General features: G+C 44.5%; 3 protein-coding genes across 7 annotated transcripts in view; 2 read left to right on the top strand and 1 right to left on the bottom strand.

Moving 5' to 3' along the window:
* Window positions 1-12,811: 12,811 nt before the first annotated feature.
* Window positions 12,812-14,652, top strand: si:ch1073-126c3.2 (uncharacterized protein LOC555816 homolog). Of its 2 annotated transcripts, none has more exons than XM_057047032.1 (6): window positions 12,812-12,945; window positions 13,062-13,144; window positions 13,266-13,377; window positions 13,758-13,870; window positions 14,183-14,297; window positions 14,386-14,652. In XM_057047032.1, the coding sequence occupies exons 1-6, from the start codon at window positions 12,894-12,896 to the stop codon at window positions 14,565-14,567; spliced, it is 657 nt and encodes a 218-aa protein (XP_056903012.1). In that variant the 5' UTR covers window positions 12,812-12,893; the 3' UTR covers window positions 14,568-14,652. The 2 variants fall into 2 exon arrangements, with proteins under 2 accessions (XP_056903012.1, XP_056903013.1); XM_057047033.1 differs by having other exon boundaries at window positions 12,813-12,945; window positions 13,269-13,377.
* A 622-nt stretch (window positions 14,653-15,274) lies between these two features.
* Window positions 15,275-20,628, bottom strand: ccdc172 (coiled-coil domain containing 172). 3 transcript variants are annotated; one of them, XM_057047029.1, is made up of 8 exons: window positions 20,299-20,608; window positions 20,043-20,128; window positions 19,129-19,245; window positions 18,530-18,695; window positions 18,195-18,296; window positions 17,749-17,851; window positions 15,534-15,618; window positions 15,275-15,454 (listed from the first exon to the last, which is right to left on the bottom strand). In XM_057047029.1, exons 1-7 carry the CDS (start codon window positions 20,375-20,377, stop codon window positions 15,534-15,536), a joined length of 738 nt encoding a protein of 245 aa, XP_056903009.1. In that variant the 5' UTR covers window positions 20,378-20,608; the 3' UTR covers window positions 15,275-15,454. The 3 variants fall into 3 exon arrangements, with proteins under 3 accessions (XP_056903009.1, XP_056903011.1, XP_056903010.1); XM_057047031.1 differs by having other exon boundaries at window positions 20,043-20,148; window positions 20,299-20,434; XM_057047030.1 differs by lacking the exon at window positions 15,275-15,454 and having other exon boundaries at window positions 15,565-15,702; window positions 20,299-20,628.
* Window positions 20,629-21,733: 1,105 nt separating this feature from the next.
* The window catches only part of gfra1a (gdnf family receptor alpha 1a), a 53,119-nt gene continuing 47,991 nt past the window's right edge, over window positions 21,734-26,861 (top strand). Inside the window, exons 1-3 of one of the 2 annotated variants that reach the window (XM_057047027.1) lie at window positions 21,734-22,532; window positions 22,898-23,203; window positions 23,996-24,076. In XM_057047027.1, coding sequence (XP_056903007.1) covers window positions 22,481-22,532; window positions 22,898-23,203; window positions 23,996-24,076 — 439 coding nt within the window. In that variant the 5' untranslated portion in view covers window positions 21,734-22,480. The remainder of the gene's footprint in view (window positions 22,533-22,897; window positions 23,204-23,995; window positions 24,077-26,861) is intronic. The other variant, XM_057047028.1, reaches the window with a different exon arrangement.

The raw sequence follows: 26,861 nt of genomic DNA, 5'->3' as shown, positions 1-26,861 counted from the left end.
GAACTCTGAAGGAGAGCTGCTCTAACACTGGTAATGTGTAACTGTCAATCATCCCTTATGATCCACACAGTAAAATGTTAACACACTAATATTTTAACTGAAATTAATAAATTACGGGCTTTCAAAATGAGTGCCTTGCTGCGTTCTGCAGCGGAGAATGACTAAACATAAGTATAGTTACCGTCACATGTGCTCAAAGCGGCAGTTATCCGCTAACGACAGGCAGCAGAAGCCGCCAATAAAGATGGAAGATGTTAAACAGCACGTTGGCCCTCATTTCTGAGACCGAACAGTCGGCCGACATGAAATATTATTAAACCTCAGCGAGCATAACTTACTCGGGGATTCGGCTAGCACCTCGGCTAGCCTGGCTGCCCAAGCATGTGAAGGATTGCTTCTCCCCTTTCTTGAGCCTGTTTGCTCATCGGGATTATCATACATTAAAAATGAATTACATTTAATCGTGGCTAATCAAAATGAATTCACAGACGCCTCATAATTAATCTGTGTAACTTTGTTGTCGTTTCACAGCGCTAAAATAAAGACAATGCAACCAGCAGTAAATCTGTGCAGTAAGTCTGTGGGATCTGGAGTGTGAACTGCTCACACCCCTGAAATCACTTGCATGGACGGGCAAACAACAGTGCGACTGTCTGATGGATTTCTTCCCCAGGAATCAACTTCAAAGTGTCAGAGAGCAGATCCCTCCGCCACCTTTTTTTTTTTTTTTAACACATCTGCAGGGGTAGCGGATAAATAGGCAGGTTGGAAGAAAAACGAATGGCTTTGCCGCGCTGCCACAATGACCTGGGACGGCGGTCGATATATGAGTTTAGACAAATCAAAGACCCCTGATGTCCAGCAGCCTGGGGCCATTCGGCACATTTCATAGTCCTCGCATATCAAACCTTCGCAGTGGTCTGAGCTTTCAACTCATGCCCATCAGCAAAAAAACAAAAAAGAAAAAGACCTGCGGATAATTCTCCAGATGTGTCGATGCTGAAACAGCTCTCAATTCATTCTCAGGTTCGCGGGTTCAGAACCCTCTGATATACACATTTCCCAGGTCCACAACTGGTTTTTAGTTCTGTTTAGTTCATCGCTTTGCCTCCAGGGATCCGCTTCAGAACATTGTCTGGTCCGCCCAATGCTGGCTTCTGAAGCGTCTGATCCAGCCTTCCCTGCACGCCATCAGCGGATTCTCTACCCGCAGTGTCGCTCCAACCCCAACCCGCACCGCACAACTGCTGTCCTTATTTTTCATGTCGGCTTGATTACACAATTTTATGATAATGATAATGTTTTACAAATTGCCACCAGGCAGTTAATACAATGAACATGGATCTCCGGCCAGTTGGCAGTTGTCCTTGAGTCATTTAATCACCATGTCATATCTCATTTGTTTGATCTGAATACACACACACACACACACACACACAGAACACACACTCACAAATGTGATTTGTGGTTTGAGTTTAGTCCACAAGTCCTCCGTCTGCTCGGCACACACATGCAGTGTGTCTGCCTTCACCTTGGGTTGCCTAGCTGCCTCGCTGCCACGACAACAGCAGTCGTGTTGGGGGAGGCGCGACCTTCACCAACTCTACTAAAGTACTCCGCTCTCTGTATTAAATCACCAAATGGGCATGTTTACGTCCCCAAAAAAGAAGGGATAGAGGGAAGAGACGTCTCTTACAGAACAGACACGACAGTCAAAATGCAGCTCTTGTCAAGGACCAGCATCCTCAACAGGGTTGCCAAATAAGAGGTATCTTAAAGCACATTTTAACTCTTTCAAACTCTTAAGCGATCGAACGTAGCATGGCAAGGCGCACATGCACGTGTTAGGGAGACAAAACCTAATAAATCAAAATGATTGACACCTTCTCCTCTCACCAAGAAAAGGTTTGTTTGTGAGTGCTTAATAACCCTGCACTCATGTTGCTTCATTAAAGCTGGTTAGTTCAGCATTCATGTGGTACTTTATGAATAATAAATCCTGGTGGTGCTGTTGTACCAGACCTCCATTGGCGTGTACTATCCTTCACAGTGCTGGCTGTTGTTGCTGCTGGTTGACTGTCAATATAACAATTCCAGTTCTGCGGAAACCTGAAGACAGTTTGTGTAATTTACTATTTTAGGGTGGCTAATCTAACTGGACTGAAAATGTCATTTGAGACAGAAAGAATGGCAGCGGCTGTCACAAGGCACAAATAAACTTTAGATTTAATGGGCAGGGGGAGATGACACGTTTCCCTCCCTTTAAAGCGATCCAAGTGGGTGCTGGTGGAAATGAACCTAAACGGGGTTGTTTTTGAAGAGGGTAACCTGTCAAACATCCTTGGGGTGAACAGGTCACATCGCCCAGGCCGGGTGTTAAATGTCTACTGTTGAAGGGGGTGAAAAAAGAGTTATTAACATTTATCCTGCTATCTTAGCCAATTAACCAAATAAATAATCCCCCAAAAAACATATTTCCACTGCTAATCTGAAAAAAGGAAGGAAAAAATAGGCAGAATTACAGAATAAATGAGGAACACATTCATTTTGTCCAACGGACTCACATGATGAAGCCGACTCTATACGGCGGATAAACTGTCCGTCTGTCCAGCAGCTGCTGGTCATTAGGTACAGTTTGTACAGGTCAGCGTGCCGGTGGCGTCCATACGCGTAGGTGGCACTTTTGCGTCTAGCTTCTCGTCATCCCAGGAGCATCTATTTGTACAAATCTTTGTGGAACAAACACTCAGATTTAGCTGCGCTTGTTGGTCTGCAGAATGAATGAGCCAGCTGTTCGTGCTGGTGCGGCCACCTTTACCTTCAGCCTGTCTGTTCAGAAACACAGGTGTAACCAAAAGCATGGGGAGCATGACAACAACACACACACGCCCACACACACGCACAGGACAGCCTGTATGACTACTTAAGCTGAAATGACAGCATCTGACAGTTTGACCCTGGCTTCATTAGGGTCACTGGTGTTAGCTACAAGTGTGTCTGTCTGTGTGTGTGTGTGTGTGTGTGTGAGAGAGAGTTGGTGTGTCTCAGGGCTAATGTGGCATACAGTGACATCCTGATAAATCTCCAGGCAGCAGCGCTCTGCCCTTTCACAGCTGCTGACTATGTTAATGGAGAGTGCAGCTACACGGTGCGCCGGCTCTTTCTTCACTCCCGTTTCCCTGTGCGCAAAACTCAGCGCTGATGGATCTGATATAACCCCGACAGCCTGCAGTCACACCTGAGGGCAGGTTAGGTTTCAGCCCGCAGTGACATTATGTATGTAAATTACAGTCAGGCTGGAATGTGAAGAGCCAAAATCTGGCTGCTTCCAAACCTGGTCACAGATTGAAAAAATCCATCCTTTTTTCCCGTTTCTCTTCAGTTGAACATTTGTTCTATCAAGATTCACTTGAACTCATCCATTAACCGTGACCAATCGGTCACTTTGTGTTATTTGTGGAGGCTTTCTCTTCGTCTCCGCGCGCATATGTTCCTGGAAGCAAAGGGTTTGGAGATCCATTACCCTTCATCATATGGGTTGTCAGGGATTACAGTGGATGAAATAAGTGAGTGGCACAGAAAAGAAGAAAATGAGGATTTAGCTGTACATCCTGCAGCATCCCGCCCGGCTGTCCAGCTCTCTACACGCTCATTTGGCCGACAGCAGAGCTCAGAAGGAAGGAGTGCTGTGGGCGGCGTTGTGGCCAACGGAGCCATAATTGAAAACCTGATTAAAATGCTCAAAAAGCTCTCAGTATCCTCCGAGCAAAGAAGGCCACCGTGCTTTCCCTGCACCTAATCCAATGTGGAGCTGTGGAAATGCAAAGAGGGTCTGGCAGCAGCAGCGATAGCGTCAGCAGTGGGGTAAATACTGCAGAGGTGGTCATCCGGCTTAGAGAGCGTCAATGGAAATCCTCCTTCCAGGAAGGCTCGCTTTTGTGAGTTGGGTGAGGGGGGTTAAGCTTCTTTTAACTCATTCAAACAACCAAATTACCTGTAATTATAGAATCGTGGTCAGAGGTTCAAGTGCTACCCTGGCAGCTTTTCTTACGCTCAAACTTTTAAATGTCGTCACACATCAATCCAGGTTGAGTGTTTGGCCGATATCCTAAAAAAAGAGAATTAAAAAACCTTTTTAGATGCTATCGCAGACGCCTGAGTGGTAGGGAAGCATAGATTCTGTGGAGCTAAAGGATTCTGTCGTCCTGCCATTTCTTTAAATGGAAATTGTTCCTATAAATAGCGGAACGGTCCTTTAACAGCTCTGCAGTCAGCAGCTCTGCACTCGTTTCCTACCTTTAGCTACTGATCAGCGTAGCTTTTCTGGGCTCACATCATTTTGCTCTGCTTAAGATTAATGTGAGTAATGTTAATGTTTTATTAAAAAAATAAATATATATCTGCACCAAACTGAAGGGCAGAAAGAACAAATAGAAAACAAGTAATAAATTTAAGGTTTTTTTTACGCCTGAGGACAAATTGCTGTTTTCAGGCCCTGAAGGTCTCTGTTTTCATGGCTGATTTATTTTCAGTGAGTTGTAGCCAGATCCAGACCTTGGACCTTCTAAACCAGCAGCTGCTCTTCAAACCATGGTGACGTCCATCCTCCAGTTCCTTCTCTTTAGCACATTTCTCCGTGCGCTGAGCAGCATCTACGCTGGGTCGCATCGTAACGCAGTGGTTGCATATTTTATGGGGATTATACAAAACATCCATGGATATCATGTCACACTTTAATGCTCAACTGTTGTTAGAAATGTTGTGTTTTATTTCAACAATAAGCAGACTCTAATTGCTATTTCTGTATTACTTTAGGACCCACTAACATTCTAATCAGTTTATGGGTAAAAATATTATTGTGGTAATATTATGGAAATAATAGGGGGGGGTCTTTTTCTGGTATAATGGGTTTGTTTAATGCCTAAATCTTGTTATTATCTATTAGGAGGGCAATTAAATAGAGAAGTTTTTTTAGAGGAAGCACAGTAAAGCTGAGTGAAAACACTGTGGAGACGCTATATGCAACTGTTTGCTTGCAAAAACTAATTTGCAGCCATCAGAATTCTTCCTTTATATCATTGTATGTAGTCGTGTAATAGGATTTGCATAAATCCTCATGTTTGCAAACTTTATTCCACTAAAGATTTCAAGAACTAAAAACAAATGCATATAAGAAATCACAAGGAAGTGCCTTTAGGAACATACACGACAGTGTGAGGGAGTGTAAGGTTTGATGGGAGGCGACTACTTGCGCTGTTGTGCATTCTTAGAGTGTAAGTTAGCATTCTTTAAGTCCCCCGTTAGCTCACTACCTGGCTGCATGTTGTGAATCCTGCTACGCTCTGTGTATTTATCTTTACACATGCTGTTTATCACTAAAAGCCTCTAATGGGATTATTTGTATTTGATTTAAAATCACAAAGTGTTCCTCTACAGTGTGTATTATGAGGCTGCGACCTTGTTTAGCAGCAGAGTCTCTGAGAGACACGAGTCAACAGTTGTTTGGGTGATTACCCTTTTATGATCGGTAATTCACCACCTGCCAGCAAACTTAGATGAACGTGCAGGAGCTCTGGGCTCTATGCGTGCGCAGGAGCGGACCTATACGTGTCACCTGAAGCTGCGGACTGGACCTAAGGGAGGATGGTTTGAGCTCGGACTGGCTGTCCCACACTGCCATCTGTTGGCAGGTCAGTGAACAAGAAAATAAATGAGAGGCACCCCGCACAAGAGTGACGTAACACACCACGGCAGCTATCCTCATCTCCCAGAGCGCACGTGAAGATGCGCGACCCCCCCTTGCTGATTTACATGTGACCTACATTGATGTACCAGTTTTTAGGCCTCTTGAACGAATGGTGGGGTTACAGAATAGAGACGGAGGCTGTTGTGCCTGTAAGCCATTCACCCCCACCCCCATCCTTAAAACAAGCATCTGCGCACACACGCACGCACACACACACACACAGACTTCTGGAAATCTGCAGAGCAGCCAAACTTTAGCTTCCTTCTCTTTTACTGTGCTCTTCGGCTGTCTCCACCCCCCGGTGTGCACGCTGTCCCGCAGCTTCTGGTCCGGCTTGGCCAGGTCGATAGCCACTAATGAAAGGTGCCTTTATGAAGGTGTCAGCTGCTTTCCTGCACAGGAGCGCGCACGGCTCTAATTTGAAGTAATGGGTAATGGCTGGGCCATTGATTATTTGAGCTGGTGATTGCATCAGCAATTGGCGAGGGGGCGTGAGCGTGGAGGAGGAAGGGCGGAGGAGGAGGAGGAGAGCGTGATTGAAGGGATCTCCGTGGTTTATGCTCGCACAACCCAGCTGTAAAGGCTGCTTCCTGCAGCTGGAAAAAAGGGAATCTTGATGGTTAGCGGGAGCGCGAGGTGGTGCGATGATTTCTAGACAGCCCTCAAACTTTTCCTGATTTTAGGTTCCTGAATAAATCGGGCCTGATGTTTTCACAGCCTCAACCCTGCAGATTGTTTTACGATCAATGAGATCAGTTTTACTCCGCGGGCACGATCCAAACCGATCCAAGCTCGAAGTCGGGCGGTACGGCTGACCTCGGGCACGTCACCCGTGATATCAAATTCATCACAAATCAGCGCAATATAACGGGAGAGTAAAGCGGATCACTGGGAAAGTGATGAACTCTCCAGGCTGGGGAATGATTTACAGGCCCGGCCCAGTTAATGAACCATTGGCTTAATGTGTGTCGCCACTAATGGACACCTGGAATTATGGCCTAATGCAAAGTAACTGTTAGTCAGAAGATAACCACTTAACCACGAAGGGTTCCCAGAGCTGCGTTTGAGTTTAGGAGGCAACATTTGGTGGAATTACCACTGTTAGACTGTGGTTTGGATGAGTCTGTAATAAAGTTGTTTGGATGGAGCAGCAGTTCCAGAGCAGCACTTAGATGCATCGTTTGTCATTAATTATTGTGTTTCTCATCAATGCAGCTCCAAAGGAACAAAGGCATAACGACGCATCTGGGAGGGAGGACAGTTTTCAAGCAAGCATGAGGATCTTTGTCAGAGCAGTCTGGGGCTTTTGGCCTGATGTTAGGACTCGGAACATTTAGATCTCGGAACATTTAGATCTCTGCACAGCAACCCTGCAGATCTGCAGCTGCGGGAGAATCCAGAGACGTCGGAATTTGAAAGGTTCTCGAGAACTAGTAGAAAAGTCGCATCTGTGATTTCCCAGTGTGTAAGTGGCATCCTTTCTGTGCTCCAACTCTCCCCCTGCCCTCGTTGAGCTGAAAATCCCCACATGTGACAGAGACACAGTAAGAAAATAGCCCAAGTGCTAGAAAGGAAAGGACAGCGCAAAAGAAATGCTTCCTGTTTGGTCTATTTCTAGCGCTACCTTTGTGTAAGCCTCCGAGGAGCCATGATAGCTAATATCAAATTGAATAAGGACAAGAAGTAGCATTTTCCATCGCCTCGCCATTGAGCTTTGCATAGGCCGCGAGGGAGACGGAGGAGGGGGCTGCGTGTAGGGGTCACTCTCTCATTGCAAGGCTAATGGCATGCAGAGTAAAGGAGCAGATATTAGCCATGGGGAAGCCATTAGCGCCAGGCTGCAGAAGTCATGAGGAGAAGCTGATTGCAAAATCAGAAAGTAAAGGCACATTCATTCAAGGCACAAGGCCGATTCAGCACAGCTCGGACTCCCAAACCTGTAAAACAGATCCAACTTCTCCTTCATTTCACGTCTCTGAAGACAGCCGGGGAAAGTTACATGAAGAAATCACAGCTTTCATTTTTCTAATTATTTCATCTCTCATCTTTTTCATCTTTACATTAACTGTGGCATATTTTCAATGTCCTAAAAACTATAAAGGAGTCAACGTGAGACAGCGGAGTAATGATAAATATGACGTAAAGTCCTCTCGAACCCTGATATTCCAGAGGAGCCTGAGCAGTTTGAAGGGTCATGCACCTATAAATCATTGATGAGACTAACCTGTGAATAATTGATGAAGCCACAAAACTAAGCATTTGATGGAGTGTGAGTGATGATTTCAGAAGTCCTCTGCTCTGGCCTGGTGTTTGGCAATAAATATAAGAGCCCCTTCTCTCCCAAGTCATCAAATAATAAAGCTTGGCGAGACCCGAAAACGTCAGAGAGTGACGCTACAGGGGTACCTGCTGCTCAATCATTTATATCTGGCTTTAGATTGGGTTGTGCAGCACATCGTGTCCAACTGTAGCCCCTCTGTCGTTCATGTTTTTTCTGATCTTGTAATATTGATGTGTTGAAAACCCTTCAGTGTTCTTCCTGGCCTGCCTGCTGATGAAGCTACGGGGCCCAGAAATGGGTTAGGCAGTCTAGCCATCTGCCCGACTGCCTGCACAGATGGTCCACCTAAGGATCAGTTACAGATGCACCGCTGGATCCCCAGCCAGCCTATTTATTCTCCGTTAAATAGAAACGCATTTAATTGTTTGAAGATGAAAATAAAATCAATGCAAATGCCCAGATCTTTCACGATTCCAGCGAAAAGGAAATCGAAGGAATAATGGCCTCAAATCAGAAGGGAACACGTGTTTTTCTTGCTAACAAAGTGTGTAGAAGAAGAGTTTTTAAGGTCTGATTTGACTTTGCCATGATAACATGCTAACTGCACTTCCTTTATGGGAAACTTGGCCTTTATCACCTCTGGATGCAAACATTTAACAGCATAAACTCGTCCAAATCTTCCAAACTCTTTCTTCATGTGCTCCATAATGCTAAAGTCATTTGATCAGTCAAGATCTGCGAGAGTTCTGCTCCCACAGAATGAGCAACCAGTCTGTAGAACTCCACAAAAACTACATGGTGCATAAAACATGAAGTAGTGAGTGCAACGTGCCTTTAAAAAACAATGAAGCAATTATTTCCCAGCACCCATCACAATGTACTGCATCATTTAGCAGCAGTGACTTAAACTGCTGTTAACAGTTCAGTCTTAACCGGGAACAGCTTGTTAGTTTAGCAACCTTGAGTGCATCATGTGATGGCTAATGGTTAGCCGCTAACCCAAAATTTGGACCAAAGCTTCGTAAGCTCTTACAGTTTGTAGATCTCACTGTCCTCTCCTCTCCTCTCCTCTCCTCCTCTCCTCTCCTCTCCTCTCCTCTCCTCTCCTCTCCTCTCCTCTCCTCTCCTCTCCTCTCCCCCTCCCTCTTCTCTCCTTCTCCTCTCCTCTCCTCTCCTCTCCTCTCCTCTCCTCTCCTCTCCTCTCCCCCTCCCTCTCTCTCCTTCTCCTTCTCCCCTCCCCTCCCCTCCTCTCCTCTCTCTCCTCTCCTCTCCTCTCCTCTCCTCTCCTCTCCTCTCCTCTCCTCTCCTCTCCTCTCTCCCCCCCATCAGCAGGAGGGTCCCCCTACATGAGCCTGGTCCTGCTCAAGGTTTCTTCCTGTTAAAGGGGAGTTTTTCCTTGCCACTGTTGCTTGTCTGGGGTCAGGCCCTGGGATTCTGGAAAGCGCCTTGAAACAGTTCTGATTGTAACAGACGCTATATAAATAAAGATTGATTTGATTTAATCGTTGCTCTTATTAGCGACGCTAGCTTGTGCGCTTAATTTACTCACATGCCAAATATTTTTGTCTCATCTTGGCTTTCTTTAATAAACAACTTTTTCATTACTCTGATGGTTCTATAGAGTCTTTCCATTAAAGTATTTAGTGGCATCTCTTGATTGTATAGGCTCTTCTGTTACTTGGAGGCAGACAATCAATTAGTTCATTACAGAGCTCCAAGGCTAATCATCACTGCTAATCATCACTGCTAATCATCACAAGCTGCTACTTATGTGAAAGGTTTACTCTTAAGAGTTTACAACAGTTAGACAGCCAGCCTCAAAAAGAGGGCCATGCATCGTCCGTGACACAAATGATCACGCATGAGGACAAAACACGGTTATGATTCATGCACAGCTATTTTACAGGAGATGAAAAGATTGTGCTTTAAACTGTTTTGACAGTTATGAACTTCTCGTTGCATTTTTAGTTTTTAAATCAGCTTAGTGAAGGTTAACAGTAGCCTTGGGTTTCTCATGCAGGCACCTTCACAGATCCTGAGCACGCACGGCCTGTATATTAACACCCCCGTGTCAATTTCATAAGTATCGATTTGTGTTCAGACTAAATAAAAAGGGGGGGAAAAACTGGGCTGAGACACTGAACCTCAACAACATTTTTAACATTTTTTCTGTTGACAATCAACTGCTAAAATTAGTCTGAGGGAAAGAAAAACACATTAGGTAAATATTAGCTGATGGTATTTTTGCCTGCCTGGGATGAAAAAAGTCTGGATTAGTTAAGCAGTGGTGAAGCTGCTGCTTGGTTTTCTGACCTTAGTGCAGTGGCATGCAGTTATAAACTGGTTATAAACTTTTATTTGGGTTCATGTGCAGGCTAGTGTTGTTATAAGTATGACCACGAGGGGGCGTGCTCAGACAGAAGCGTTAGGGGTAAAGAAGAGGAAATAGGATTTAAATGAAGTACTTTTAGCTACAGAAACAAAACTCTACACCTGTTATATCTTTAGACCAAACACTTTGTTGGGATTTAATGACTGCAGCACAGGTCAGCCTGTGGAGCTCAGGCTGAGGCAGAGAGACCAAATGAGATGCAAGCAGAAATGTGGACCATCAATCATCCAGTCAACAGCTCCTCCCCTGCTGGAGGTTCAAAGCAGAAGATCCATTCAGGGGCATCAGGAAAATGAAGTGCCAGCTTACTGATCTCTTCGTTTTAATGCCGTTTAATTTCTAATTAGCTTTTAGAAGAATGTTAAATGTGGCTGTTGTTTATGATCACAGGCAATCGCTGAAAAACAATCAAATCAATCTTTATTTATATAGCGTCTTATACAATCAAAATTGTTTCAAGGCGCTTTCCAGAATCCCAGGGCCTGACCCCAGGCAAGCAACAGTGGCAAGGAAAAACTCCCCTTTAACAGGAAGAAACCTTGAGCAGGACCAGGCTCATGTAGGGGGACCCTCCTGCTGATGGGGGGGGGGGGGGAGGAGAGGAGAGGAGAGGAGAGGGGAGGGGAGGGGAGGGGAGGGGAGAGGAGAGGAGAGGGGAGGGGAGGGGAGGGGAGGGGAGGGGAGGGGAGGGGAGGGGAGGGGAGGGGAGGGGAGGGGAGGGGAGGGGAGGGGAGGGGAGAGGGGAGGGGAGGGGAGGGGAGGGGAGGGAGAGGAGAGGAGAGGAGAGGAGAGGAGAGGAGAGGAGAGGAGAGGAGAGGAGAGGGGAGGGGAGGAGAGGAGAGGAGAGGAGAGGAGGAGAGGAGAGGAGAGGAGAGGAGAGAGGAGAGGAGAGGAGAGGAGAAGCCGTGGCCCCAGGTTTCTGACCTCCTGAACCCTCCTGAACCCTTTCATATCGTGAGGGCTGAACTCCTCCTCTTCCTCTGCGCCGCTGTGCCGAGCAGCGACGGAGCGTATCCCCATTACGCCCCGTCCCCGCTGCGTGATTCGGCGGGCTGTCTTCTCTTATAATGGCTTTAAATCTTCAGCACGCCGCCGATGCGGCCCAGCGTGACGTCAAAACACGATCGGATTTACTGATGCTAGCAGTGGTTCAGCATCAGACGTGGATTTATTTACGCTGGAGACTTCCATCTAGACCAAATGTTAGCCGCCGCTAAACCCAGCTAAGGTGTTTCTAAATGCTGCTGGTGCAGGCAGGTGGTCAAATGAGCCCAGCAGTCATGCAGAGACAACAACACCTCCTTCATTTCTTATTCACATTTGCCACTAATAAATATTTAATTGGTTAATAGTCTGATCCATCTGGTGTGTGTTCTATGCCTGTATTTATCCCCGTGGGTGTTGAGCAATCTGCATTTCCCAGGCTGTGGCTGGCCTGTGACTAGGATGACTGATCGTTTTCAGTTTGAGGGAGTCCTGCGACCCCCACGCAACAATCTGCTCGCAGCATCTTCTCACCGGCGTCATATGAATCACAGGTTGCCGCGGGACGCCCCGTCGCGATTGGCAGCCGTAACGGGGAGTCCGTAGGAAGACACGTGAAGCTTACATCCCCGGCTTTTTGCTTCTATTAGATGGAAAATTCACGCCTAATTTGTATGCGTCCTCTTTGCCTGCGAGCTGCTTTGGCTAATTTGTGCGTGCAGCAGCCGTCAGATTACAGCTGATCGAGCGGAGCTGTCATTTCATCGCTACGCTACACGCTTCAACCCCCAGCAGACGCTGCTGCTGTAACTGTTTATTAATTAGCACATCGGCCCAGACGTGGCCCAGATGAGCGAGCCTTTTTTGGCTAACGCTACTGTGATCTTTGACAGAGCTCAGCTGCAGTTGTCAGGCCCACTTTAAACGGCCTCATTCGCTGTTTGTATTTCTCTTCTATTCACTTTGATTTCGCCTCAGACAGAAAATCCTTTTCTGGCTGATCAGGTTGGCACCGTTCTCAGGAGCTTAGTGTCTGGTATCACCACACGGACGCATGCTGCGTCTGTCCCCGAAGACGACAAGTAGACTTTTAACCGGAGAAAAAGCATGTTTGTGTCAGGAGAGAAGCTCCCGATGCCTCGGTTTTTGAGGACGACTCGCCGCTGGTAATTCTATGTTAATGAGCTGGTTCGCTCCTCGTTCAGTCTGAATCATTCATTTGCTGGCAGATTGTCAGACATCCACAGCAATAATTGCAAACCCAGCTGCAGAACATCTTGGCTAAATAAACCTTCCCAAATCAATCCCAATAACAGAACCAAAGTTCAGCTTACATCAAAAGTGCAAATGTGTTGCGAAAATGATGGAAACCCACTGATTTGGTTACAATCTTCAATGTTGACCAACTGTGTAAACTTTGCCCCTGCGGCCAGAGAGCCAGACAATAAACTAATCTGCCCCAGGCTTGATGCCTCAGTTCTGCTCTAGAAATGTCCAGTTCAGTGTTTGCTTGGACCCCTGGCTGGGTTTTGTTGCTGGCAGGTAATATTTACATTTGTCTAAAGGTCAGGCTAGTAAATAGAGTATTCCACTACTCCTTTCACTAGAAAATACAATGTAAAACTGTTACTTTTGTTTGTTTGCTTGGCTCCTTCTAGTCTGCACCTTTTCTGCTGCTCAACATGAAACTTTGAGTCAGAATTGTAGCACAAAAGCTAATCAGCTCTTGGCTGCTCTAGAGGTGAAGTAAGATGATACATGATCATATCCCTCTTTTTTAAATAATCAAATTGTCAGTAATTAATCATTTCATCATCTAGTCTGTGAGAAACCTATTGGCTGTAATGTGTCGTTTTAACCAGGAGAAGGTAGTAGAGTGCGGAGAAAACCTGTCATGGAGCTCAGAGGATTTGGCTTCGGTTCTGCTCTCAACGATGAAACTGAAAGATCTTCTGCAAAAACAGCAGCTGAAAGGTGTTTTTTTTCCTCATTGCACTTTAATTTTCTGATCATGAGAAAACTTGGTTATTTTAATGATAATAATATATAATATTTGATTTAATTCAAAACATGCTACTGACAAACTCAGTGTGGTCTCAGAAACTCGGGGGTTTTACAAAATGTCTTAGTCAAATTACTTGAAGTATGACTCTCAGATAAGGTGAGATCTGCCTTGCAAGCAGCATAAATACTTGCCACCAAAGCTGCTCATATCACTTCTTAAGATTAAATGTTGTGATGAGCGATAATCACATTTTACTAACACTTCTCACGTATTTAAAGTTCTACAAGCTACCTAGGTGCTAGCATTTCAACCACTATATAAACCACTCTTATTAATTGATTATTAACAGACTGCCAAGGTGCGCAACCAAAAGAATGCCCTGAGCCTAAAATTCCCCAAAATGGAGGATTGGTGTGTGTCACAGCGGCCAACAGGCGCTACTGTAAACCTCTGTGCAACAACGTGAGTGCAGCCCTACAGCTGATAAACACAGACAACATTTCAACAACAAAAACAACACATTGAAATACCTTCTAACCTGGGAAGGAAAGGTAATTCTGCACTTTCACACACCATTCCTGTGTCATCCTTCATCCTTCAAGACGGTTTCATTTGAAACTGGTGCGGCTGAAAGCTGACACAACAACACAGTAGGCCGAGTAAAATAAGCAGCAGTGCTGCCGGAGTGACGCGTCTGTGTCCAAGCTAGTCCCACTTCAGCCAGAAACACTGTCCCAGAGACAAACAAACAGGAGTAACCAAATCTTGTCGCAGGGTTTTGATTTTGCATTCCTGAGGCGGAGTCGACTGTACGACGAATGCAGCGAGCGGACTAAATATAAATGGGACTCGCAGTACGTAGGAGGAAACACGCTGGCGGTGTGCAGCGGTGAGACGTCTTCCTCTGCTGCGCACGTGCTCTCGCTGCCAGAAAAAGGAATCGCGCTGATGCTGGCTTTTTTGATTTCTATTTCCAGAAGCACTACTTCAAATTTCAGGAGCAAAGACGGCGTACTTTCCGGAGAATCAGACCTGTCTGACAACCAAGAGCAGCAGCCAACACCAGAGTGATGTCATCAGAACTTTTATCAAGGAGCTGGCGGATCAAAGCGTGCACGCAGAATCGCAGGACGCCTGCCTCGTATGTGGCGAACAATGAGAGAGAAAGGAGTGTGAGCGGGAAAAAAGCCGTGATCATGCCAAAGGCAGTCAGGAAGAGTTCAAATAAAAGTTTTCAAATCTGATATTTTGTCATACTGAAGGTTTTTTTTAACCTCCTCTTGCTCATCCCAGGTCTGAGTTTGGGTTTTAAATCTAATGGGGAAGTCCTAAGGAAGGAATGGACTATCTGTGTTACAGCGGACATAAAGACTTTTTCATTCATTCTGATTTCATATAGCTCCTTACTCTATTGTTCCCTGGTGACACAACTTAGGACACAGCAGGAGTTTAAATGAGGTTAAACACGAAGCAAATTGAACCGCTCGGGTGGCCGTTTGTTCTTTCTGCAAACAGCCGCATGTAACTGACAGGACTCAAGGTTAAAAAGTCACAATACCATTATGGGAGCTCATTAGGTAATCAGTGACATTCCACATCATTCTATTATAAACCACTCTAATCGGAGAGAGAGAATGCTCCCCAGAATGACCCTCAGGTAATGGCTGACAGACTGTGTAATCATCAATTATGAAAATAACTGCCTGTGCTCTCCAGGATAAACACTCGCACGCAGTCAAGTTCAATGCTCCTCTTTGTACACTAGATGGCAGTATTGCATTACTTGCTATTGTCTGAGCAAAAAGATGCAAGTATAAAAGCTTATTTCCCCCTTTAAATACTTCAAATTAAAAGGGACGACGGAGATTAAGAGCCAGAATTTCCTCCTTTAATTATTGATTATAAATGTGTCACTTACAGTAATGCTGGGCAGCTTTGCTTTTTTTCAACTCACATACAACAGAAAAAAAAAATAGATCAGACTTATCACTTCCCTCATCGTTGGCCCAGGAGTTAATGCTGAGAACTCTGTCTGCTGTCCAGGGTCTGATCGTAAAAGAAAAATGATAAGTTAGAATCTCTCATGTGATGAATTAGTGAATCAGTGTTTACAGTAGAGACATACTCATTTCAGGAGGTGTATATCTGAGCGGAGCTCCTCCTTCAGAAGCCCTAGCTGTCCTTTATAAACATCCAGCTCCTTCCTCAGCCTGGTAAACACATGGAAACTGTGTCACTAACTCAGTGAATGTTCTCAAAGTTCTCTCTCTGGGTTGGGACACATCTGAAAGAACCTACAGCACAGAACTATCACACTCAAGTTAGATGGAGTTACGCTTCAATTTGCAAATTACTAACAATCACTTGAATTTTAGTAGATTTCTCTCATGTTTAAAGTGGAGAAAATCAGGCACATCAAATTGACAGAACGCTTAAGACGCATTCATTACACATTAAATAGCATAATTATTAGACATCCAGTCCATGTTAACTTTCTCAATGATAATTTTAAGCATTTTTGCTGTTTCAGGGGTCTTTTTTCATAGCGGGGCAGCGATCCAACCCACAGTGGCAGCCATCGTGTGCTGGGCACTGACCAATTTTGAAATGACTGTAGCACTCTTTCAAATTGACATGCGTTCAATTCCCCAAGCAGAGGGTTAAATATTCCTTTTAAAGAGACGCTGCCGTGGCTGAAAACAGGATGGATGGCTCCAGCCTGGAATGGGTGATCTTATGGATGACTGAGAGGAGCCAGGCCACAGCCTCAGCACTTGCTTAGGCTAATTAGCCCGCGGGTAATGAAGGGAGTACATTTAATGAGGCTGATGGATGAACAGAGCAGACTATCCTCAGGTATGAGCCGGGGAGGCTGGACGGAGAAAAAGGCCATTGACACTGTTTTTTAATTGAAAACAATTAGAACCAGGATGGTTCAAATTAGTTCGAATTATTAAATACATTCCCAAAATTCCCGCTTCATCCCCATCATCCCCTGGATACGGAAGGCCTGGAAAAGTGTTAATGACTTCACAGGCGGTGATTGTAGAGCAGACATTACCCAAAGAAGCAGCCTCAGCAATAACAATGACCCTTCTTTCCTGGAACACTATTGATCTCCAAGTTTTAATTAAATAAAGGAAATCTCTGAGCAGAAACACGGCGTTCTACCGGCCATATTTCAGCAGAAGAGGCCCTGAATTGGTATGAAAAATCCACAATGAGCACATGAACCTCTACAAGCTTGTTGTGTCCTGTTATTTCCTGTTATATAGAATATTAGCCAATTGTCCAACAGAAATTGAATTTTGCTTATTTAAATTAGGCGTTTCATCAAAAATATAAAAGTCTAATGTGACAATATCTTTTAATAACACTTCTACTGGTGTAAGTTGATTTTTTTTATAACATAATAAGCTCAGGTTTAAATAAATGTGATTAGCAAATCATTTGAATGAGCGGTGGAGCTTGTTACTGAGCCGAGTCCTTCCACTTCAGACCAGAAGTGTGACTCTTATGGAGCGCTGAAGAAGCACTCAGCCTAAACAGTTAATTCTCAGTGCCTCAATCATTTTCACACCATCAATCACAGCCTCAGCTTTGTGTACTTCTACACTTGTTGACTGGACAGAACGGCACAGATCAAATCTTTAATTAAGTCAAATGGACCTAATGTAATGTTATTTACACTTGCAGAGTTGGAAGCTGGCCAACAAATATATAGCGAAGGAAGCCAAAGTGAGAAAGGATTAATGGTCGATTCAGCACTTCTCACACTCCGATACTGGCCAGCGCTTGTAAATAACACTGTTAAACGGATAGGTCCAGTTCTGCTTTAGAATGACTGGTTTTGTCAGGTCCCAGATGCTCAACTGCCCTTAAAGTTTAGCAGTTATATTGAAAAAGGAAAGACACACTTTAAACATAAAGACAGTGTTGAGCTCTAACCAAGCTGTACGTGAGCACGTGCACTTTAGATCAGCAAAAAAGAAATAAACGGAATGACTGTTCTCATTATAAGGGCCTGTTTATGTCTTTATATGATGAGGCCCTGACCTGTTACCATGCTACCTGTACTTGCAGTGCTTTTTCAGACTCTCCTAAAAGTTGTTTGGTCAGATATATGACTACTTTAACTATCTGTATACCTGATAAAAAGCAATCAGATAACTTTACGGTGACATGCTCATGAGTAGAATCCAAGGCAGCGTCAGGGATTCTGAGGCATAACCTCTCGCTGACATAAACTCATAAGTTATTTGTGTCAGCACTTGCTGTTTTGCTGGTTTGTGTCATAAAATGCACCGCACATCTGACAGGAAGGTAGATGGCCCTCTTACCTAAGACATGTGCTGTCAGTGAGGGGTTTTTGGCTGATCAGGAGCCTCTCTGCTCTTAATGATTCTGTCACTGCCTTAGCTTCATTTAACTTCTGGTCCAGGTCTGTAAACAAGAACCACAGATGGGATCAGAGACACACGTAAAAAGAGAAACTCAGCTCTTTGGCGTTCCAGACAGAAAGCTACAGGTAGCTACAAAATGTCACACTGGAGCAGGGAGCAATTGTCCAATGACACATTGGCCTCATGGCTTTTGTAACTGCTTAGCTTAGCGTGTAGCAACACATCACCACCAATGTGTGCATGGACCACTGTTGATCCAGGCAGGTCTTGGCCTGTGTAGCCATTGAGCTGTTCCGGTTCTGTTTTCTTTCACGTGGAGGACAATAAACACAAAGCTGGGAAACTGGCCTTCATCTCTCATGGAATGGAGCTTTTGGATTCACCTTCCAGCACGTTGGCCAGGCTCTGCCGTTCCTGCTGCAGTGCTGCCCTCTCCTCCTGCAGGGAGCTCATGTGACTGCTCTGACTGATCATCGCCTCCAGCTCTGATTATAACAAGATGAATATTACCCCGGAAATTGAATTTATGCAGCAGTCTGTTCAAATCATTTAAACTTTGTAAACAATCAGTAAATACTGAATCCCTCAAACGCTTGATTCCAGTTAAAGGAGAACATGTTTACAATAATGTTCCCAAAACAGTTCAGACATCAACCAGTCTCTGTGAGTGATTGTCAGATCACGATTATAATCACTCATCATTGGAGACTTTAATGACCTGCATGGATTGATTCTTCTTCTCTCTCCAGCTCCTGGATCGCTGTTTGCGTTCGGTTCGGGAAACCAGCCTCTTTGTCTCCTAGAAGACTGAACTCGCTGTTGAATCTTGAGATTTCCTGAAGGAATTGAGTCTCTTCATCTTTAGACTGCTTCTTTATCTTGGCCTGGAATGAAAAGCAATGGGGAGAATGGGTAATGCTCCAGAGAAACAACTAAAAACAGTTGTTATTGGGGCTAAAACATTATCTTCTGCCGCTTGTAATATTATTGGCAAAGTCATAACCGTGAAAGGTTCTTCAGACTGCCAATTTGAAGGAATGTTTTATTGTTTCTTTTGATCTCGGTTTGTGTCTCATAAAATATGCCTTTGCCTCCGATGCAAGATTTTTTTATTCTTGTTTCAGGCCACATGTTTTACATCTTTGCAGTTATGTTTTACATTTCAGTTATAAACTAAATAAAAGCATCAGATAAGTAGCCATCAGAGTAGCTGCAGACTACTTTGCAAACAATGATTAGGAAGATCTACTTAGAGAGAAACGTATTTGCTGTGATGACCAGTGCATGTTGAAAACACTCATCCAGGCTTCTCCGTACCAGATGTTCGCAGAGATGCCTCGTTTGATTCAACAGCTCCTCAATTTGATTCAACATCTGGTTGTGGCTTTCCTTCAGCCCATCATGCTGCAGCTTCACTGCCAATAAGTGCTGAGCCTAAAATGCACCAAAGGTGAAGACGTAAGACTCGTGCGCTGACTTCTGTAGACTCACAATAAGAAGCACGCTTTATAAATGTGTGTGTCTGTTGCAGGTCCCCGTTTCAACAAGCCCATAAAAGAAAATTAAAAGGGACAGTTCCTCGAGGATGCGGCTCTGTTATTCACGGTGTCAAGGAGGAAGTGACTCAATGCTTTATGTGGTGCAAAAGTGCACATTTACAATAAGCACAAGGCATTCCAATTTCTTTAAACACTATTCTTACATTGTGCCGGCTCTTAGAAACTTCCATCAGAACTGCAGAACACCGTGCTTCAGACTCTCAGTTTCTCTATTCAGACGGACTAGTGAATGCACCGGTGTGTCTCAATAGACACACCGGTGCATTCAGAGGCTTTTCTTGCTCTCGGGAGCATCCTACAGTATCATCCACTGTTGCAGTCACAGGAAGAAGCCAGCCATCTTGCCAACTTTAATGTCTGACAGGTCAACAATGTCCACCTCCTCCTGGCTCACGCTAAAAGGTTCCACTAATGTTAGCCGGTGGAAATTAGCCATTGATTTCACAGCTGCATCTGACATCTGCACTGTTAATGAAATGAATGAAAGAGATTAAGTGTTTTCAATCATAAATTAGAGCCGATCAATATGCCAACGTGTGATTCTTTTCCTTTAATACAATATGCTGACTCAAAGAAAAGCCAGTTTAATGTCAGTCCGCCCTTAGTCGTTGTCTTTGTTCAGAACAAACTAAATGGCATGCAGAACCTGAGTGATACAGTGTTTTAAGCCACCTTTTTGTCAAGTTCCACCGAGTTCTTGGAGTACAATTCAGCGGCAGTCTTCATCTTCTCTTTGCATCTGATAATGGCCACTTCGACTGAAAACAATGGTCATGAGCTATTTTGCAGAAGCAAAGTGTAAGATACGGTTGCTTCTTTAAATAAAAAGTGAGATTTAATGAGGGAGACTAATTAGCTTTATAGAACAAATAGACGCATGTTATTTTTTCTACCTGACATATCATTTAGCTAAAGAAGAAAGGCATACCTTCTTTAATTTGTTCCGTTTGCTCATGTAGTTGTTGTTCAGATAACAGAATTTGTTCAATGAGTGTGTTTAAACTCATAATGATAAATCACTGGATTTAAAAGTGGAGCACACAATCAAATAAGTGTTGACAACCCCAACCAATTTAGCTTCGGGCTACAGGGGCGTACCAATTTGCGCCAATATGTTATCTAGTTTTATATAATGAAGTCGCAAACACTAAATAAAATTTAAAAAAAAAAATCCAACTTGTTCGTAGCTGTTGACGATGGCTTTCTTTTAACGATTCATATATTCATTAATCGACGTTACTGATTAATATTGACGTCTCGATGCCCAGGCGCCCTTTATTGATGGTACAGTCCAAATCTGCTCAATCCCAACCCATTCCTAATTAATGGCCCTGCGACTATATTTGTCAAACAACACATGACTGATCTTCTTGTTTAGTTTTTTAAATAAATAAAATAACTATCCGCTGCCATGAGACATTATTATTATTATTATTTTAAATTAATCACACATATTGATTGGGATCCTTTCATAAATCACTCCAGAGCCCTTTATCTGATTGGCAAAGTTCCCCATGGAGACTTCAGAAGAGCCAAGTCATCAAATTGTAAGCAGACAATTAGCACAGATAGAGGCCTGGGGCTGTCTTCATTTATACTAATTATTTGACTTGTTTCCAGGCATCTTCTCTTTAAAAGCAGCTGCTGTTGAGGGTCTGTAAGATATCTATGGACTAAAACTGAAATATACCCACATAATCATTGGTTCCTATTCAGCCACATTTGAATAATATCTCCCCCCTCAATATGAGAATACAATGATCTGTCCTCTATGATGAATGCCAGCATTACTAATGGACTCAGCCAAGTCAAAGCTAATGAAACTGAGGTTTACTGGAACCTAAAGCCGCGCAGTAATTTAGTGGAGTGGATGGAATCTCTGAAAAGGCCCTGTGGACTACCAATTCACATCATTGCTTTATTCCCAATGTATGCTAATTTCATCTTAATTTGAATGGGGACTGATAAAACTAGCGTGTTAAATGTGATCGCCACACTGGTCAAATGAAACTATGGATGGATGAGTTTTCTGATTCAGTGTGCTAGGAATCCTCCAACAGATGGCGACACCCGCTCAGTCTCCGGTCTGCGGCGCAGCTCTTCTCAGCGCGTCAGCCTGAGGCTCACTTGACGAATCAGAAGCACATTTTGGACCAGCTATCTGCACCAAACGGCCTTCTTACTGGTGCACACTTGCATAACATTCTGAAAGTTAAAAAAAAAAAAAAATGGATGAACATGATAGACTAGGAGGAGCTACACACAGACACCATGAGTAATGCAGTGGGTGCATATGCTAAAATGTATCCAGTCATAATTGCGTCTCGGGCTGGGGTCCATAAGAAGCTGGTTATGATAAAATTGTGATGGGGGGGCCAAAGAAACAAAAAGTAAGGAGGGTTAAACTACTGTTTGCCTAATTCTTTCTAGTCATCTGCCTTTTGTGGTCTGATTTTATTTTCAATCTGCCTTTTGTGGTCGGATTTTATTTTCAAACCATAAAACACTATAAATCGACCAGTGATTATAAAATTCAACTGTATTGCTCTTTGGGAATTAGAACCTCGTCTTCATTACAAATGATCTATTTGAGAATCGCATTAATAAAAGCTTGCGGTCAACGTCTATGCACATTTCTAATAAGATGGTTGTACTTAGCGCTGGCGTGAGGAGGGGAAAGCTGGCGCTCTCTTCCTGCTGAATGTGATAGACAGTAGCGGGGCTCCAGTTGGCTGTGCGCGCACAGACGCACAGACGCAAGCATCCCACTGGCTGGAGTTGGGAGGACACTCTGCCGTCTCTCCTGCACCGCTGAGCTGGTACCGCGTCTTTTGTCTCCCCGCGGTGAGAAGACCACCCGCACGAAGGGGACAAATACACTTTTTTGTCCTTTTAATTACCGACAAAGTCTCTCAGAAACTGTGTGTCAACGCGGGGTGGCCACTTTTCTGGAGGGAAAAAAAAATCTTTGGATCTGGATCCGTACCGAACACCGGGTCGCGCAGTCTTTTCAATGGATCTCAGCGCAGTGGAAGTACCGTGGGAATTAAACTACATTTGAGTCCTCTTCACTCCGCAGATTTCTTTCTAGCCTGGGTTTTACGATTCACATGGAGAGGAAAATGATCCTCGCAGTGCTGTATGTCCTTCTGTCTCTTTTAGGTAAGATCTGATGTATTTCCTTCTACAGCTATGCGGTTAATACTGCTTTTGCCCCTTTGGCACGTTTATTATTTCTAGGTTAAGTTCCCTGGTAATGATATTTAATCTGTCAGGGGCAGCTGTTCGGGATATCGTCGCGTAAAAAAGTGTCACAAATCGGTTAAAGCGCGACTGCAACTCTCGCTGGATCCAGAAGTTGTTACCTCGCACAAGATCTGATTTCACTTGAGGTTTTAAAAGTAGAAAATGCTGCGTTTTACCCTTGCAGTTGTGTCATGCACTTGTCCGTAATAGTACCACAAAGTATGCATCATTTGGTGGAGGGAAACCCAAACTATTCTCATCAATGCCGCCCGTATTTCCAGACGTGCTGTCTTCGGCCGAGGAGAACCTGCGCGTCAGGACCACCCGGATGGATTGCGTGAGAGCCAGTGAGCAGTGTCTGAAAGAGCAGGCGTGCAGCACTAAGTACCGCACCATGAGGCAGTGCGTGGCCGGCGGCAAAGAGAGCAACTTCAGCTCGGTGGCCGGTCTGGAGGCCAAGGACGAGTGCCGGAGCGCCATGGACGCGCTCAAACAGAGTCCCCTGTACAACTGTCGGTGCAAACGGGGCATGAAGAAAGAGAAGAACTGCCTACGCATCTACTGGGGGATCTATCAAACCTTACAAGGTAATTTTAGTTCTCTGAAGGAAAGAAAACAAACAGACACTCCTACAACATATTATTTCATCGGGTTATGATTGAAAATTGTCCAAAGTTGCTACATCTGACGCCGTTTTTAATCTTTTACAGAATGAAACAATAGAACTATATTGTAGTTTTCCAGGAGCAATAATCCCTAGAAACTCCCTAAGGGGACATTGTTTGGGCTGGGCTGCTAGAATTAGAGAAAACCCAGCAGCTATAGTTAATATCATATTAGTTCTTTTTTTTTATCTCTGAGACATATCTTGCTCCAACAGGAAGGGATATTAATTCTATGATCCACAACCTACAGACCTCCTTTGTCCTACACCCCGAAGGCCAAGCACACGGAGAAATGCTAACAGTCCAATATTTTTGTGCGCACTCCTAAAATGTTCATTCAAATTTGCCCCCCTGACTCGTTCTCAGCAGTGGTCCTCTCGAATTATGACACTTTTTGACCTCCTAATGGCTTTTCTTGAAGGTAATGGAGTGTGAAGCCCTTCAGCGCTGGCAGTGCCATCTTAAAGTGTTGGTCATAGTGGGGGGGGGGGCTTTTAGTCCTGATCTCCAGCCAGCCTTTTGTCAGAAAGTACTCTCCGCATTGTGCAACACAGCTGACCAACCTGCCTAATCGGGCGTGTGGCTGCATGCCAGCCGAGATATCGACTGACCCCAATAGCCCGTGTCGCATGCAGACCAGTGTGAGGGGTGAAGACGATAAACAAAAGAGAGGAGGGGGCTCAAAACTCTAATTCTGGATTATCGTCCTTACAGGTAATGATTTTCTGGAGGATTCTCCCTATGAGCCTGTGAACAGCCGCCTCTCCGACATTTCCCTCCTGGCTCCCATCATGGGTAAGTCTGCAATCTGGATCTTTTCGTTTTGTCCCCTGTGTTTTGTCTCAGCTGAGCTCTGATTTACCCGCAGGCCGTGCATGCACCCACCTGAGGGTTCTGCGCGCTCTGCGTGTATGCTCCTCCAACCTCTCCGCTTTCTGCCTTTCTCTCCACTTTGTCGTTCCACAGCTGTGGTTGCATGCTTGCATGGGGAGCTATAGTCCGGCGCCCTACCCAACCAGTTGCTTCAGATGTAGGAGGAGGGCTCTGTTGTCACGGCTGTTTGCAAAATTCAGCTTCCTCTTGCTGTAGTTCGAGTCCACTTGTTGAGATGAGTGAGTGGAGCCTGACAGGCGCGTTTCTCGTCACATCTGCGTGTGGGAGTGATGCTGACTCAAACCTCTAGATGGTGATGTTATTCCCTTTTTCACAACCACTCAGTTGCGCAGAGATTGTCACAGTTGGGACTGTTGTTTGTGTTTGAGAGCCAAATAAGTGGATGCAGTGGATTTTTTTTTTCACTATTATGGTGCAGCTGATGAGCTATAATGTCTGGAGAGAGGAGACTGATGTTTTGGTGCTTTTTGATTGAGAGCATACTTGCTTTCCTCTTTCTTCTCTCGTGCTGAGGTGATCTGAAACGATCCCACAGTTGGGAGAGAAACAAAGTGGGCTGCTGATTTTAGAACTGACTTGTTTGGCTTTTGATATTTTAGACCTTTTTTTAAACATCTCAGCTGCCATCACCTCATGAAAAGAGGGTGCTCATCATGTCACACCATCCATCCATCCATCCATCCATCCATTACACATCCATCCATCCATCCATTACACATCCATCCAACCATCCATCCATCCATCCATCCATCCATCTATCCACCATCCATCCATCCATCCACCCATCCATCCATCCATCCATCCATCCATCCATCCATCCATCCATCATCCATCCATCCATCCATCCATCCATCCATCCATCCATCCATCCATCCATCCATCCATCCATCATCCATCCATCCATCCATCATCCATCCATCCATCATCATCCATCATCCATCCATCCATCCATCCATCCATCCATCCATCCATCCATCCATCCATCATCCATCATCCATCATCCATCCATCCATCCATCCATCCATCCGTCCATCCATCCATCCATCCATCCATCCGTCCATCCATCCTAACTGCCTCTTATTACTGGTCAAGGTGCTGGAACTGATTCCAGTGGTCAGTGGATAAGAATACACCAATCATAGAGGTGATCACATAGACTATTCAGAGGCTGAAGTGAAAAAATAATAATAAAAATGGGGAAATCTTAAAAGTCATTGGCGTAAATTCCAAATTCTATACTAATAATTCTGACCTCCACAACCAATGAGGGGGAATCAGCTGTTTATAGGAATCAATGGTCTTTGTGAGCGCCTCTAATGTCTGTCTCAACTAAACACAACAACTCAGTGACCCCCCCCCCCCCCCCCCTCCTCCACTTCAGGAACAATAGGCAGCCCCAGTGATCCTGTAATTCCATAATCAACCCCTTGTTTCCAGTCGAAGCAGCTAATCTCCAGCGACACCCATACATGCAATGCACAGATGCACAGGCCTCCCCAAACACACACGGCTCCAGCCTGAACACCTGTTCTTGGCGACACGCTTATATTCTGCAGTCTGACTTCATTAGAAAGACACAAAGAGTGTCATTGTGACAGCCAAACTATGCACAGCTATTATGGATATACTTACTACCTGTGTGCAACTTGTATCGAGTCATTCAACCAAAAAAGAAATGTTGAAGGCTCCAGCTGCCTTCCACAACATCCCTAAAACATTTGGGAGAAATAATAGATGCCTATTTAGATTTCTAAGGAAAAACCCATTTTGCCAGGCTATTTTTTTTTTAAATTTATGGCCTTGATTAACATTTGAAGCTCATCTGATGATTTAACTTGACAGTTTGTGTTGTCTTTGTCATGATGATGACAGCTCCTAGCTGAAAACCTTCACTTTTTTCCTCACCAGAAAATGGGAGTGACAATCACTCATTTAGAGTTGGAATAAAGTTTTTACATATTTTGCTGTAAATCGACCCAAAAATAACTGCATGCATCTTTGCTAAATATATGCACGATGTTGTACCATTGGAAACCTTTAGGGCAGTGTAGCAACAGTCCAGGTAAAACCTTCCTCTTGAAGCTGGGGGATGGCAGAAGAGTTTGAGAGATATTCAGTTAATATACTTTAAATAAACCTAAATGCTTTTCTGAGCTCACATATAGGCTGATCTCCACAGTGCATAATTACAACTGTCATCCTTAAGTAACAGCATGTCGCCTGAAATATTTCAGAACACACACACATATACACAGAGAGAGACATTAATCCCTTTTGAAAGATCTCATCATTTGTTTATTCGTGGAACAAAGCGAGGACAGCTGTGGAATCCAACCAACGACTGCGAACTGGCAGGAATTTAAACTCGTAAACAAGACGAGAAAGCGGACAAATGGCAGTGATACGTGCATGTGGATGTGGGTTTTCAGAGTCCTGGTCCATGGTAAGATTAGGATGGTGGTCGCTTTGCTCGCTCGTTTTTGTCAACAACACCCTCCCTCGTGTTCAGTCTCTCCATCTTTTCTCTTGCCCTGCCTGATGGGTCTGTTTCAGTTGACATCAAGGGGATTTCTGCTGCGTCTGAAACCTCTGAGACTGCTGTGGATCTGCGTTCCTCGCACCCGTTCACGTTTACACCCTGCATCACACATGCATGTTGTTACAGGTTTATGTAAAACCAGCTCCC

This window comes from Takifugu flavidus, chromosome 11 (assembly GCF_003711565.1).
Source record: "Takifugu flavidus isolate HTHZ2018 chromosome 11, ASM371156v2, whole genome shotgun sequence".
NCBI classification, from domain to species: domain Eukaryota; kingdom Metazoa; phylum Chordata; class Actinopteri; order Tetraodontiformes; family Tetraodontidae; genus Takifugu; species Takifugu flavidus.
This window is presented reverse-complemented; position numbering and strand designations above follow the sequence as displayed.